The following is a 15,786-nucleotide window of genomic DNA, read 5'->3' on the forward strand; positions in this document are numbered from 1 at the left end:
GACTTTCTCTACCTTTCACAATTTCTCTTCATTTGGAATATGTAGAGAATTGGCTGGGCCAAACTTCGAACTCCTAATATTGGGTTTAAGGTCTAAATACTTTATTTTGAAGGATACCAGCGAACTGGTTTGTCCAACTTACCCCCTTCTTCACTAGTGGCCACTAACGACTGGAGGGTCTTGAGTCCTGCCATGTCTCAGGCCAAACCCACCTTTCTCAGATTACATTCCAGGAGACTATCTGCCTGTTTCAAGCATTTCAGTCATAAGCCCAGGCCAAGCCTCCATCCTGTGGCCACTGCCCTGGAGATTATCTGGCCTAATTCAAATATTTCAATCATAATCTGACAAATTGCCTGAAGGGAGAAGAGAAAGTGGTGGGGAAAGTTAAAAAACAAAACCAAAAACAAAAACAGCCCAGGATCATGCCAGGGTTCTGTTTTTCTTCTCTTCTGGGTTGTCTTTACTTGCTCTTTACTGAATAAAGTCTTTAAAACTGTGCTTATTGTTCCTGGCATTATTTCAATAGTACCAGAGAGTATCTGTTTCATCCCCTTAACTTACACATTTATCTTTTACTTTGTGTGTGTATGTGTGTGTGTGTGTGTGAGTGTGAGTGTGAGTGTGTCTGTCTGTGTGTCTGTCTGTGTGTCTGTGTGTCTGAGTATGTGTGTCTGTGTCTTTGTGTGTATTTGTCTGTGGTGGAGGACATGATGAAAAAATGAAGATTTACCCTCTCATCAGCAATACATTTACCTTCAACTGTACTTTAAGGCTGTACATTTTTTCTCAAAGATATTCACCTCTGCAACCAAATTTATTTAAAAAAATATTTACTATTATATTTTGCCTAGGCTTCTTAAAAGTGACTGTAGCTGTATTTTTTGGGGGAGGTCCAGTCGTAGGGCCTGAACTCTGGGCCTGGGTGCTGTCCCTCAGCTCTTCAGCTCAAGGCTAGCGCTCTACCACTTGAGCCACAGCACCACTTCCGGCTTTTTTCTTTTTGCTTATGTGGTGCCGAGGAATCGAACCCAGGGCCTCAGGCATGCAAGGCAAGCGCTCTACCACTGAGCCACCTTCCCAGCCCCATGCAGTTGTATTTTTAACTATTTTTTTGCAACTGTATCTTTGCTAAAACTTTTGAGATGATTAGATTTATTATTGCTATTTATAAAGAATATAGATTTATTTTCTGCAGTATGATTGTATTCTCAAAATTGGGAGTTCTTGCCCAATCATAAAATTGGGATGAAATAATACCAGTTAATTCTGGGAATTCGTTTGTCAGAAAATGTTTGAAAAAATCCTTATTGTTAAAATACAAATTATTTGGTATTGAAATAATTCTGAGACTTAGTCACTTCCAATCATCATGATATATAAAGAACAAATCTGTCAGTATATAGTAGCTTGCCTGCTACTTCACAATTAATTAAACATTTTTTCACACCAGTAGTTAGGCTTAAACTAAAGGCATGGGCATTGTCCCTTAGCTTTATTGCTAGCACCACTTCTAGATTTTGGCGATCAATTGTAGATTTCTTGGACTTTCCTGCTCAGCCTATCCTTGAGCAATGACCCTCAGATCTCAGCCTCTGGCATAGTAGGATTACAGATGTAATCCACAGGCCCTGAGCTTAATTAAGTAATTTAGGGTTACTCTTTTATCTTCGGCTACCCCAACGCACATTATTATCGATTTGCTTACACCTGGAAATGCAAGTTGCTTACTGACCACAGCAAATCATTGGCATTTTAAAGAGTCTCTCATAAAATTCTGGCCGGCACTCAGATATTTCTGAAAGATGTGCCTCCCGTCTTCCTCAGGAAATATTTCCACTTGAGGTGACTGAAGGATCTACCCTCTGAGCTCTGAGAGTTCTGACAGATGTTTCTTTAATTTGACCTTTTCTTGGAGTTTTTTCCTGCCACTCCTTACAAAGCTACATCTCTCTTTTACTACCAAAAGGAAAAGAAAGAAGAATCACCACAAATCACATCTTTGAGTGATAGCACCCTTTCTTTGAGGAGCAACAGTCTTTACCCCATTTGCACGGAAACTACCCTCACAGACAAGTATTTTGATTTAGGAAATAAAAGAATAATAAATCAGTGTAAATCTGCTGAGGTAGCTGTGCACAACAAAGCTTGATAGTATGTTCTCTGAGCACAGGATTATAAAAGGTATACTTCTGTCCTCCTAAGATACTCATTCAAGCCTGACTTTAATACAACATGGATGTGTGTTCTGTGCCTTGGGTCAAAAAAGGGTTGCAAGATTTGGTACTAAACTAAGATTCTTTACTCAGTCAATTAGGGAGCACATTAATAAGTTGAAATATTAGGTCATAGATACTAAAAGATTACAATTATAACATTAGTTTAAATTATGATGGCAAATTTCAACTAAGCAAGACATAAAAATGTAAAAAAGAACAAATAATGATAAGAAATGGTCAGCAAGGAGGCAAAAAAGACAGAGAAAAAAAGGAGGACAGTATTTGGATTCAAGTGACAGAGTTCTAAGTCCCAGTCCTGCTTTGTCTCACATTTCACTTTTTGCTCTCAATATTGATTCTCTATACAGGTGTTACATAAATATCCGGTAAAAATGAGTTCTACATATAGATTTATTTAGATTCAAATAATGATACTATTCTGGGAAAATGTGGAACATGAGTAATAAGAATAAAAATGAATTTTTTAATTTGTTCTATTTCTTTCTAGTCAACAACTAAATTTAAAACATGACATTTATGCCATGTAAAGCCTACTTATGCATTTTCTTATTTTCTCGTTGAACTATAGATATTTATATTTAAATAAAACTATATAGTTAAAAAGTAAATTAGAGAAAAATGGTACTGTGGCTCAAGTGATAGAGTGCTTGCCTTGAGCTGAAGAACTCAGGGACAGTACCCAAGCCCAGAGTTCAAGCTCCATGAACCCCTCCCCCCCCAAAAAAAAAGAACAACCAAAAAGTAAATTAGAGGAAATTCATTTATATAATACTACTTAAGTTATTTAAAACTTTTAAGTATTGTTCCATTACTTCATTCTATTACAGTTATATTATGTCATTCTGCTAGATAATGGTTGATTATTTATTAATTCTATAACTATATCATCTTATTTCAGCCTTTTCAAAGTTTTTACCACACACTAAATGTTGCTTTTGGTCTTAGAGAACAAGGAAAAGGAAAAAGTTCACAGTCTAAGGAAAAAAAATATCCAACAAACTAATGCGTAAGTGAAATACATGTAATGTCTTTCCTGGATGAATATCAGTCATGACCGAAGTCATAACATGAAACATTGCCTGTTGTTTCTCACTGTTCTATTTTCAGTGCTTCTGGAAGACTGTGCTAATATGTCAGACATATTGAAAATGGAAATGTGCAATGATGACCTGGATTTCCTGGGAATTCTAATAGTGCTAGATACAAAATAAAGCATGAAGTGCAATCATCAAAATTACAGAAAAGGGAAGGTAGTCCTGCAGAATCCAGCAGGTGGTGAAAATGAATAGTAGGCATCAGGTGAGGTCTTCGGTCAACTTTGAGTTCCTCCTCACTCCTGTTACATGTCCATTATATATATGCTCTCTCTCTCCTCCTCTTCCCTCCCTTCTCTTTTCTTCCTTCCTCTCCTTCTCTCTTTCTCTCTCCCTCCCTCTCTCCCTCTCTCTCACACACACAAATACACACATACATAAACACATCAAATATATTTTGTAGTTTAATATTACTATTACCCAAAGCCTGTCTCCATGGCAATCTTGCCTCTGTGTTTTACTTAATTTTATTTATTCATTTATTATGTCTGCTTGTTTATCATTTTTATCATTATGTGAGTCTTGTAGTTTGAATACAGGGCATTCCACCTATTAAGCAGTTTCTCTAGTACTTGAGTCACACCATTGGCCCTTTTTACTTTAGTTGTTTTACAAGGAAGGTTTCCCATTCTTGCCAAAGGCTAGACCTGCACCTCTATCCTTTAGTTGTGGCCTCTAGTGTAATTGAGACTAACTATACATATCACTACAGATGGTTGCTGTTTGAAATGGAGTCTTACTTACATTTTTTTGAAATTATATCTTCTTTTATTTTTATATTTTAATTTTTATTATGAAAATACCGTACAGAGGAGTTACAATTACATGGGCAAGATAATGAGTAAATTTCTTATCAAGCATTGTTGCTTCCTCTTTTGTTTTCCTTTCCTATCCCTTCCCATATCCCGCCCCCCCATATCCTCCCCTTTCCCCCCACCCAACGCCAAAGTTGTAAAGTTCGTTTTTCGACATAACGACTTGTACATCTCATTGTTGCAATGGGTCCACTTGCATCCCTATTTAAACGATTTGTTTTTTCGCTTCCCCTCCACAAATTATACCAACATCAAATACAGTGAAAGCAGGGATTATATCGTGGGGAAGGGACATAGAACGCAACAAATAAATAATCTTATAAATATGTTAGAACAATTGCATGAAAGTAAAAAACATTTTGAACTATAACTGTCCCAATCTCTATCTCCCAAATATCTCTATATTTTTAGTACCCAATATCGCATACTGTTTGTAACTATTTAATTAGATTTAACTGTTTAACTAGATTTGCGATCTTAGAAGATAGAACATTTTGGTAGACATTAGTGCTTCTCAAATATATATAACTCATGCTGTAATTTTGTTCTTTTAATATTTCATTAAATTGGACAACAAAGCATCTTGTTACTTAAAGATCTAAAGTTAACTGAAAATAATAATGCACTCAATGATGCCCAAAAGATATTATGTTTTGCAGAGAAGCAATCAGGAAAATTATAAATAAAATAATCATGAATAAATCATACAAAATCATAAAGAGATATCTACTTTTTTTTTGAGTTTTTATTTTTTTTTAATTTTATTTTATTTTATTTGAGAACATACTGTACAGAGGGGTTACAATTACATGGGCAGAATAATGCATACATTTCTTACCAAGCATTGCAGCCACCTCCTTTGTTTACCCTTCACCTCCCTTCCCAGCCTCCCCCCTCCCCACACCCAATCTTTCCCCCCCCTCCCCCCCCACACCGACATTGTAAAGCTCGTTTTTGACATGACATTTTGTACTAAGAGATATCTACTTTATACATAACAATGTGAGATAAATCTTTATCTTATGAATGTGTTCTAATGTCATCCTAAAAGAACTCATTGATTTTTTTTTCCTTTTGGAGCGGATCAAACTGACTCAGTATACGATATAGTGATAACACTGATAACTAAAAACCAAAAGCATAAGGACATTTCTCTAATTGTATATATTTAAGGTAGAAACTATAAAAACTGTTTTTTTCACTAGATTAAATATTATGATGACACTTAAAGTGCATTTTAAGGGTTTTTTTTTTGTTTGTTTTTTGGGTTTTTTTTTTTTTTTTTTCCTGACCTGGGTCCTGAACTCTGGGCCTGGGTGCTGTCCCTCATCTCTTCAGCTCAAGGCTAGCGCTCTACCACTAGAGCCACAGCGTCACTTCCGGCTTTTTTCTTTTTGCTTATGTGATGCTGAGGAATCGAACCCAGGGCCACATGCATGCAAGGCAATCACTCTACCACTGAGCCACCTTCCCAATCCAGCATTTTCAGGTTTTATTTTCTTTGTTCTTCCTATCAGATCGGTAATTTAAATATGGATAGCTAATTAATACATTTAATAAATTTATACATTCCAAAATCTACATTCTGAATTTTGATCTCTTAATTATAAAATGAAAAATATGTATTTCTTGTCTTACAAAATTGTTTTGATGGGTAAAGTCAGACCTTCAACACTCTAATGTTTGGTGCCTAAAAATCTTGGTAAATATGAGATATTTTACTACAGTATCATAATTATGAAAAAATCAACAAAATACAGATGTTATAAATATGCCTATATTATGCTCTCAATGTAAGGGAGAAAGTTACAGTTTAATTGTTTTCAAAATCTTTTAAAATATAAGTAGTATAACCTATTTTATAAACATATCTTTCCAAAATTATCATGTTATATCTTCTGTTTAATGTAAAAATCCAATATATATTCTATACTTTAAGAAAATAAGAGTTCCTTGAGCATATTGTTTGAAATATTTTAAACTTTTATTAATAAAAGAACTAGTTTAATTTATTGCATTTATATGGTTTACAGTACAATTAGATACCAATTTACTTTGAACTTAAGATGTTTAAAATAAGGAAGTATTTATCCAACAAATGCTCTAGTTTTAATTTTGTTAAGTGAGTGAATTTTATGGTTTTCAAGGAAATTAGAATATTGAATAATTTCTTTTTTTTTTTTTTTACTAATTTTATTTTACTTTATTTGTGAACATACTGTACAGAGGGGCAGGATAATGCGTACATTTCTTACCAAGCATTGCAGCCTCCTCCTTTGTTTACCCTTCACGTCCCTTCCCAGCCTCTCCCCTCACCCCCCAGTCCCAATCCTTCTCCCCCCCTCCACCCCCCCCCCCACCGACGTTGTAAAGCTCCTTTTGGACATGACAATTCGTACTTCTCATTGTTGCAACAGGTCCACCGGTATCCTTAAACGAAATGGATCAAAGACCTTGGAGTCAAAGCAGACACTCTGAAAACATTACAGGATGGAATAAGAGAAACCCTAGGTCTCCTTGGCTCAGGCCGAAATTTGCTGAATAGAGACCCAGAAACACAACAAATCAAAGAAAGGTTGGACAAATGGGATTGCATAAAGTTGCAGAGCTTCTGCATGGCAAAGGACATAGCTAGCAACATCAATAGAAAGCCCACGGATTGGGAGAAGATCTTTATTAGCCATACAACGGACAAGGGTCTCATATCTAAAATATACTTGGAACTCAAAAAATTAAATCCCCCAACAACAAATCCTCAAAGAAACAACTGCCCAATAAATAAGTGCTAAAGACTTAAAGAGAAACTTCTCTGAAGAAGGAAGAAGGATGGTCAATAGACACATGAAGAAATGCTCAACATCCCTAGCCATAAAAGAAATGCAAATGAAAACAACATTGAGATACCACCTCACTCCAGTTAGAATGGCAAAAATCAAGAACTCTAACAACAACAGATGCTGGAGGGGATGTGGACAGAAGGGAACCTTACTTCATTGTTGGTGGGAATGTAAACTTGTTCAACCACTTTGCAAAGCAGTATGGAGGTTCCTCAAAAGACTTCACATAGAACTCCCCTATGACCCAGCAATCCCACTTTTGGGCATTTACCCAAATGTTTACAAACAACACCACACTAAAGCTACCAGCACAACTATGTTTATTGCAGCATTATTTACCATAGCTAAGATCTGGAACCAACCCAGATGCCCCTCAGTAGATGAATGGATCAAGAAAATGTGGTATATATACACAATGGAATTCTATGCCTCCATCAGAAAGAATGACATTGCCCCATGGAATGGGGAAATGGAACGACTTGGAAAAAATTATATTAAGCGAAGTAAGCCAGGCCCAAAGAAACATAGGCCCCATGGTTTCCCATACTTGCAATATCTAGTATATGTATGAGTCAAGCGGAATAGGTCAGATAATGTGATGTTAGGAAAATGAACCCTTAGATATGTATTTTAATATTTTTTTCTTTCATGCATGTGTTTCTAACGCATTTATAAGATTATTTCTTTGTTACTTTGTATGTCCCTCCCCCACAGTATAACCCCTGCTTTCACTATATTTGATGTCAATATTGAATAATTTCTATGCAATATATTTTTCAATCTTTATTTCTCTAGGTGACATAGACGTGCTATCTTTATAAAAAATTCCAGACCAATTTTGTTAAAATTGATTAAACTTAAATATAAAAGTAATAGATAGAAATTATGTTTTTATGTTTCAACACCTTTCCTTATTTATGTAAATCTATTACTATTACTCCATTAATTTATTGATTTATTGATTGTAATGATTATTAGCATTTGAATTGAGGGTCTAAACACTTGCTAGGCAGGCACTGCACTACTTGAGCCATTTTGCCAGCCAATAATATACATACTTTAAATCAGGCCAATTCTGTTCTTAATCAAAAAGTATTTCATGTCCCAAATAGTAAATTTCCATATTCATTGGTTTCTTCTGCTTTAAAACATGCAATTTTTATTCAATGGAATTACTGAAAGGATATAATAAACTCCATGTTCTTAAATGCATAAGCTCAGTAACTAATAGATTAATTTTTATCTGATGGCCTTATGAGCAGATTTAGAATGCTGATCATACCTTATGTCTCAATCTCATTAGTGGCTGATAGGACTTAAGGCCATATCCTGCTTCTTTCATGGGTCTTCCTTCTGACTTCAGAAAAATGAATCCAAGAATCAAAACAGCAGCTGACCAGCACTTAAACATCCTGATAGATTTCTACCTGTCAAAATTAAAATTACAATAATCAGAGAATCTGCATTATATATCAAAGGAGTATATTCAGAAGTATTTAAGACTACACAGAAATCTCTAGAAATCTAATCAAAACTAGCAGATAGCTGCCAGCTGAATCCATATTAGATATTTGTCTCTAACTAAAGATATCCTCTAACCATAACAAATACTGGTTATTTTTAGATGATTTTTCACAAAGAATGAAATAGGAATATGTGTAATGCCTGATACAAACTGTGCTGAAGATAAAGAAAATAAAGTAAAAACAATCTATAAGTAATTTTAAGTATCCATGCATAATATTTGTCATTTTTATAGCATTTAATTGATGAAAATATAAAAGGAAAATGTAGCTCTTATAAGTCACTGTTAAAGATTAATGAAAACCAATTTTATTGGTGTACAATTATAAATGCAGTACAACAGAATTAATGGAGACAGGACGTAGTAGATCATTAATGAATTCTTCCCGGTAGTATTTAGAACATTTCCTAAAACATTACACCAGAAGTGCTTTAAACTAAAAATCCATTTGTTGGTGACCGTATGTGGTTTTGTGTGTGTGTTCTTGCACCCCAGAATTGAGGCTTGAGCTCAAGGCCTTATGCTCTCACATAGCTTTTTGAATCAAGACTGATGTTCGACAACTTGAACCACACTTCCACTTCTAGCTTTTAGCTGCTTAATTGGAAATAAGAATCTTTTTAATATTCTGCCTGGTATGGCTTCACATAGCAATTTGATCTTCAGATCTCAACATCCTGAGTCACTAGGATTCTAAGTGTGAGCCATTAAAGCCTAGCTTATTCTGATTTGTTGTTTTTTATAAAATGTGATAAATTTGTTATGGTCTAAACATTAAATCTTCTCAAAACATACAAATTTACACTTTGAGCGCAATATTTTCAATTTTATCACTCTTACTAACTCAGCTTTTTCCCTGATAGATGCTAGAAGAGTCCTTTACTTTTATGTCCATAGGGCATATGTCATCCAAATTAAACTTCTCTCAATCTTTTTCTTCCATCTTTAAACATGTTTTAAGTAAATGTATTTCTAATTCCTGAAAGTTTTGCACACATTCTGGCCATTTTTGGCAGCTGTTGTTGTTGGTTGTGGGGCTTGAACCCTGGGCCTGTACAAAGTTCCTCAGCTCTTCAACTCAAGACGAGCACTCTACCACTTGAGCCACAGCACTACTTCCAGTTTTCTGGTGGAGATATGAATCTCATGGACTTTCCTGCCTAAGCTGACTTTGAACAGAGATCCTCTTAAGTAGCAAGGATTACAGGCATAAGCCAGTGGTTCCTGGCCAATCTGTCCATTTTCTGATTACAGTAAATTAGATAAATCCATCTACCATCTTTTAAGGTGACTTTTACTTCTTTCATGTGGAATTAATGTTATCCATGTCACAAATGACAGTGGACATTCTTACCTTGCATTTAAAGTCAGGGCACTGTCACTTAGCATCTATGACATGCCAAAATGATTATTTGACCATACCCACATATATCTTAGAATATGTCTTTTCTAGCCACAAAATCTTTCACTCTGTTCTTCGAGGTTGATTTGACCATTTGTGATCAAATGATTTTCTAGGCTATTTCTTTCACTTGAAATATATCTGTTCTCCTATTCATCACCCAAATGCCTTCACATGGCAAAGAAGAATGCTTCCCTAAAACACTAGCCCTGAATTCTCCTAGGTAATTCTTTCTCTCAGGCCTTTTATTTATGTTTTAAATTGTATTTTTATTTTCTTTAAATAGTTGTACAAAGACGTTACCATTGAATACATCAATTAATAAGCATATTGAATCTTGAGAGGAAATTTACTTGTAATTGTAAGTCATTATTATGATTCTCTGAAAATACTGACCATGTCCTCTATATAATGCATTGCGCTTCTCAAAATTTGATGAATTCAAAAAATATGTTGAATTTTGTTTGGTTTTACTTTCACTTTAGCAGCATTATATTACTTGAAGCTAGCAAGTAGCCTAGTATCTGCTAGACATTCAACAATTGATTACAAAAATGGGTGCCATCTTGCATTTAAGAGTGAACGAAAGATTGGATATATTTGCAATTAGACAATATTGAATGCAATTCCTGCTTATACTGTTGTTACAAGTGTGTTAAAACAAATTAGAAAATTCAACATTTTCATTTACAATCCATCATTTTTCTTTCAATTTGATATATATTCTAATCTTCCCTTTAAAGCTAAGTATTTGGTTATAAGTCAAGTGGATGAAATATTTTAAATCCAAGAAACACAAAAATAAAGCAGAAATAACAAGCTTAAGTGAAAGGGTTTGAATATTTATTCTGTTTTTATTGCCCACCAGAGGATAAAGAGAAACATGTGTCCCATTTTAATTTTTATACTAAAATTGCTCCTTTAATACTTGTCTTTCTCTGTCAATTCTCTACTTTTTTTTGAAATTCTGTAGTGCTCTACTTTTTTTTACACACATATTTCACATACTCCAAATTTCCCATCCTCTTTAAAATACATAGCAAATTAATAATTCAGTATATTAATAAACATCTCATTAATCATGATAAACAAAATTTCATATTTTAATAATTAAGGCACTGGAAATGTGGCTTAGTGGTAGAGTGCTTGCCTAGCATGTGGGAAGCCCCGGGTTTGATTCCTCAATAACACATAAACAGAAAAAAAATCAGAGCAATAAGCTCATTTAATAATTTTTCTACAAATTAAAGTAGAATTATCGCCTTAGAAGTCAATTATAAGAACTCTGTGTGCACTTTCTGTGCAGCTCAATTCAGGATGCCTTGGTCAATGATGGGCCACATATACAGCAGTAGCCTGGTAAAAAGATAAGGGAATCAGAATATTTCAATATACTGTTAATGTAGTAGTCATGTTTTGTCATGATCCAATCATGTATCATTCATGATTTTAAAAATCTACTATACTGGGCTGGGAAGGTGGCTCAGTGGTAGAGCACTTGCCTTGCATGCATGAGGCCCTGGGTTCGATTCCTCAGCACCACATAAGCAAAAAGAAAAAAGCCAGAAGTGGCACTGTGGCTCAAGTGGTAGAATGCTAGCCTTGAGCTGAAGAGCTGAGGAACAGTGCCCAGGCCCAGAGTTCAGGCCCCATGACCGGACCTCCCTCCCCCCAAAAAAATCTACTATACTGCCAGTCATGTCAAAATAAAGCATGGACAATTGTTTACAATACATCATACTTGATCATGATAAAAAATGACAAGGTTTCTAAATTACATATACTTTTTTCTTTATTTTAGAAAATATTTTTAAGCAGTGGTTCAATGCAGTGGATTTTATCTAATGTTATTACAAGAATCAAAACTGCTAAAACAAAACAACTTAAAAGGTTATGAATGGGGCTTAGAGAGGTGGCTCAGTGGTAGAGTGTTTGCCTTCCATGCATGAGGCCCTGGGTTCAATTCCTCAGTATCACATAAGCAGAAAAAGCTGAAAGTGGTGCTGTGGCTCAAGTGGTAGAGTGCTAGCCTTGAGCTGAAGATCTGAGGTACAGTGTCTAGGCCCAGAGTTCAGGTCCCATGACCAGCAAAAAAAAATAAAATAAAATAATTTTTTAAAAAAGGTTATGAATGGAGGGGGGACCAAGATGGCGACGGGGCAGTAGGGAAACACCACAGCTCTCTCCAACCAAAAAGAGAGTTCGAGTTCCAACGCTTAATCTCCCCAAGAGACCGACAACAACAAAAAGACCAACACTCAGAGAAAAACCAGAGGTGGAAAATAACAAAAAAAGAAAGAGAGGAAAAGAAGAATTTCAGAACAGAGAAGAACAAAGACCCCCTCCCCCACCCTTTACTGGCCACGCGGCAGTGCGCCAAGCCGCCAGCCAGCCGGCCTGGCGGGGGCTGCTGGAGCCCCAGAGACACAGAGGGCTGCTTGCAGATCACCAGGTACCAGATTGCAGAACAGCGGATCACCAGGAATAGAGAAACGTACCAGCCGGGAGTCTCCACGAGGATTCCACCCCCACCCCTCACTCTCCACCAGAGCAGAGAGGCTCCATCCCGCCAAAGCCGCCAGGCACCAGCAGTGCGACAAAGGGACCTGTCAGCAGACCACCCGCCCAATCGCGATCGCAACGACCCGGTGGGGGCCGCCCAACCCAGCCCGCAAGCACCCCAACTGAACTCGGATTGCAACAACAACTGACGACCTACACCACACAGAAACAACCAGCTCCAGGGTGAACACCCCACAGGGGACAGTGTATCCCTCAAGGGAGACCAGAGCTGGAGGGAATCCCCAGACCCTGACCTAGACTCCCTACCCCAACACCCAGACCAAAGGACCCACTAAAACTGGGAACTCTTCGAGAGCTCCACCAGCCGGTGGAGCACATTCTGCTGGCCAGGCCAGAGGAAGAGTGCCCCTGGAAGGGAGCTTAAATGCCCAAGCCAGGAACAGCGCCCCTGGGTCAAGACTACCAACAGTAGAAGAAATTTGAACTGTGTCCCCCAGGCTGCATAACCTAGGTGGTATACACATCAGCACAGGCCTAACGAGCGCGCTCCAGGCTGGGGCTGGAACCAGGCCCGGGGATCCGGCGCCTGAACAACACAACCAACTCCTCCCAACTGAAGTAAAAAGCTGAGCATACGCCTCAACAGAGGGGAGAAAACCAGGAAACAACACTCCCCGGGAAGCACGCCTGTGACAACAAAAGACCTGGAGGCTCAGGGCAAGAGAAGCCCAAACCCCACCAAAACTCCACCCATATACCCTAGGCTGGGAATTGGGCAACACAGGCTGCCAGCACCTGATAGTAAGCAGGAGCTCAGGCTGATAAGGCGGCTCAGCAATAGAGTGATAGTCTTGGATGTATGAGGCCCTGTATCTGATTCCTCAGCATCACAAAAGCAAAAAGGGTCAGAAGTGGTGCTGTGGCTCAAATGGTAGGGTGCCAGCCTTGAGCTGAAGAGCTGAGGGACAGCACTCAAACCCAGAGTTCAAGCCCACAACCAGCCCAAAACAAACAAACAAAAACACATCAGGAGCCCATAGCAGACTCCAGTATTTGGGAGAGTGCATCCAGAGCATCTGATCTTCCCAAGAGCACCCGTAGGAGCAAACACAAGCAGTCTAGGCTGCTCAACCCTTCCAAAGACGGGAATTGCCAGCAATCTACAGCAGAGAGCTGAGAATCCTAAGTAAGTCAGAATAGCAGCTGGAAATAGGCTCCCAACAGAACCCAGATCAGGCACAGACTCTCTCTACCAACACAGAATCAGCAACCAAGCAAAGACAGACACACCAAAACAAAATTGAAGAGCAGTCTCCTGAACCCCCATGCGAAAATCACAGAGAAAAATCACAAGGTTTACCACCACCCAGGACAGCAAGCTCACCTCAAAAGCCAGCAGCCACGCAGGGGAGAGCCCCAGTGGGAGCAAAGCAGGAATGGAAGACAAAAGCTACATCCAAGGGTTGCTGGAGGCAATGACTCAAGAAATAAAGCGAGAAATGGATCAGAAATTGAAAGAGCACAAGAATGAACTATCAAAAGAGATACAGGATATCAAACAAAAGTTGGATGCAAAAATAGAAGCTGCACAAACCTCAGTAAGAAGTGAGATAAACACCAAATTAGAGGTAATGCATAGGGATCTCACCTCATTGAGAGGTGAGATCAGTACTCTGAGAACCAACATTGAATCCATAAAGGGATCCATTTCCTCCATGCAAACCCCAATAGAAGCCACGGTCAACAGAGTGAATGAAATGGAAGGTAGAGTGTCAGATACAGAAGACACAATACACCAACTGGACCAAAAAGTGACAGATATGGAACAATCACTCAAATTAAACCAAAGGGAAATTCAAGAGCAAGCAGATAATGCTAAAAAATTTAACCTTCACATAATCAGAGTGGACGAAGGTGAGGAATTCCAGAGCAAGGGAATGCAACACCTATTTAACAAGATAATCAATGAAAATTTTCCCCACCTCAAAAACGACCATCTTAACTACATCACAAAAGCTTATCAAACACCCAACAAGCAAGATCCCAGGACACATTATAGTAAAAATGATGGATCTGAATAATAAGGAAACAATCCTGCATGCAGCAAAAATGAAGAAGGAGCTATACTACAACGGGAAAAAAATTAGAATCACTGCAGATCTCTCCACACAAACAATGAATGCAAGAAAAGCCTGGGAAAGCACCTGAGAGCCAATAACTGCCAACCCAGACTGATATACCCGGCAAAGTTAGCATTCACATTCGATGGAGAACTGAAAACTTTTAATAGCAAAGAAAAACTAAATGAATACATAAACATTAAGCCAGCATTACAAAGAATTCTAAGAGGGGGGACACAACCTGAAGAAAGCAACCAGGAACTGGGACCTGCCCCAAACAGGCATTACTCAAAGTCTAACTGAGCAAGCACAGGAGGAAAGGAAAGAAGAAAAACTTAGGAAAACGGAATGGCAGGGACAACAATGCATCTCTCTATTCTTTCTCTTAATATAAATGGGCTGAATTCGCCAATTAAAAGAAAACGAACTGAGGACTGGATCAGAAAACAAGACCCATCCATCTGTTGCCTTCAGGAGACTCACCTCTCAGCCAAACATACAAACAAACTCAGAGTGAAGGGGTGGAAAAGGATCTACCAATCAAATGCCCCCAGTAAGAAAGCAGGTGTAGCTATCCTGATATCTGACAAAATAAACTTTTCATTAAAATCAGTACAGAAAGACAAGGACGGACACTACATATTAATAAAGGGAACAATCCAAGAGGAGGATATAACCATCATCAACTTATATGCCCCAAATATCGGTGCACCCAGATATGTTAAACAAATGCTCTCAAACTTACAGAATAAAATAGATCCCAATACGATAATACTAGGAGACTTTAACACGCCACTCTCACCAAAGGACAGGTCTACCAACCAGAGGATTGGCAAAGAAGCTACCGAATTAAGTGAGGCCATACTTCAAGAGGAATTAACTGACATCTACCGAGTATTTCACCCTAAAACAACACAGTACACATTTTTCTCAGCAGCTCATGGAACTTTCTCCAAAATAGACCATATCATAGTTCATGCAAGGAACTTAAGCAAATACAAAGGGATCGACATAATCCCCTGTATCCTATCTGACCACAGTGGAATCAAGCAAGCTCTCAATAACAAAGCATACCGCAGAAATTTCTCTAATACATGGAAATTGAACAGCACACTCCTTAACAATGCCTGGGTAACAGAAGAGATCAGAGAAGAAATAAAGCATTTCCTACAACTCAATGAAAATGAAAACACCTCACAAAGAAACTTGTGGGACACAGCAAAAGCAGTC

At 37.8% G+C, this 15,786-nt stretch overlaps 1 protein-coding gene across 3 annotated transcripts in view; it reads right to left on the reverse strand.

The window, feature by feature from the left end:
- The window catches only part of Fstl5 (follistatin like 5), a 718,855-nt gene extending 710,439 nt beyond the window's left edge, over window positions 1-8,416 (reverse strand). For 2 of the 3 annotated variants that reach the window (XM_042668419.1, XM_042668418.1), the window contains exon 1: window positions 8,269-8,397. In XM_042668419.1, the coding sequence (XP_042524353.1) occupies window positions 8,269-8,397 (129 nt within the window). Of the gene's footprint in view, window positions 1-8,268 lie in introns of all 3 variants that reach the window. The other variant, XM_042668417.1, reaches the window with a different exon arrangement.
- Between the last annotated feature and the right edge of the window lie 7,370 nt (window positions 8,417-15,786).

This window comes from Dipodomys spectabilis, unplaced genomic scaffold, assembly GCF_019054845.1.
Source record: "Dipodomys spectabilis isolate Male_0828 unplaced genomic scaffold, ASM1905484v1 ptg000436l, whole genome shotgun sequence".
In the NCBI taxonomy this organism is placed as follows: Eukaryota; Metazoa; Chordata; class Mammalia; order Rodentia; family Heteromyidae; genus Dipodomys; species Dipodomys spectabilis.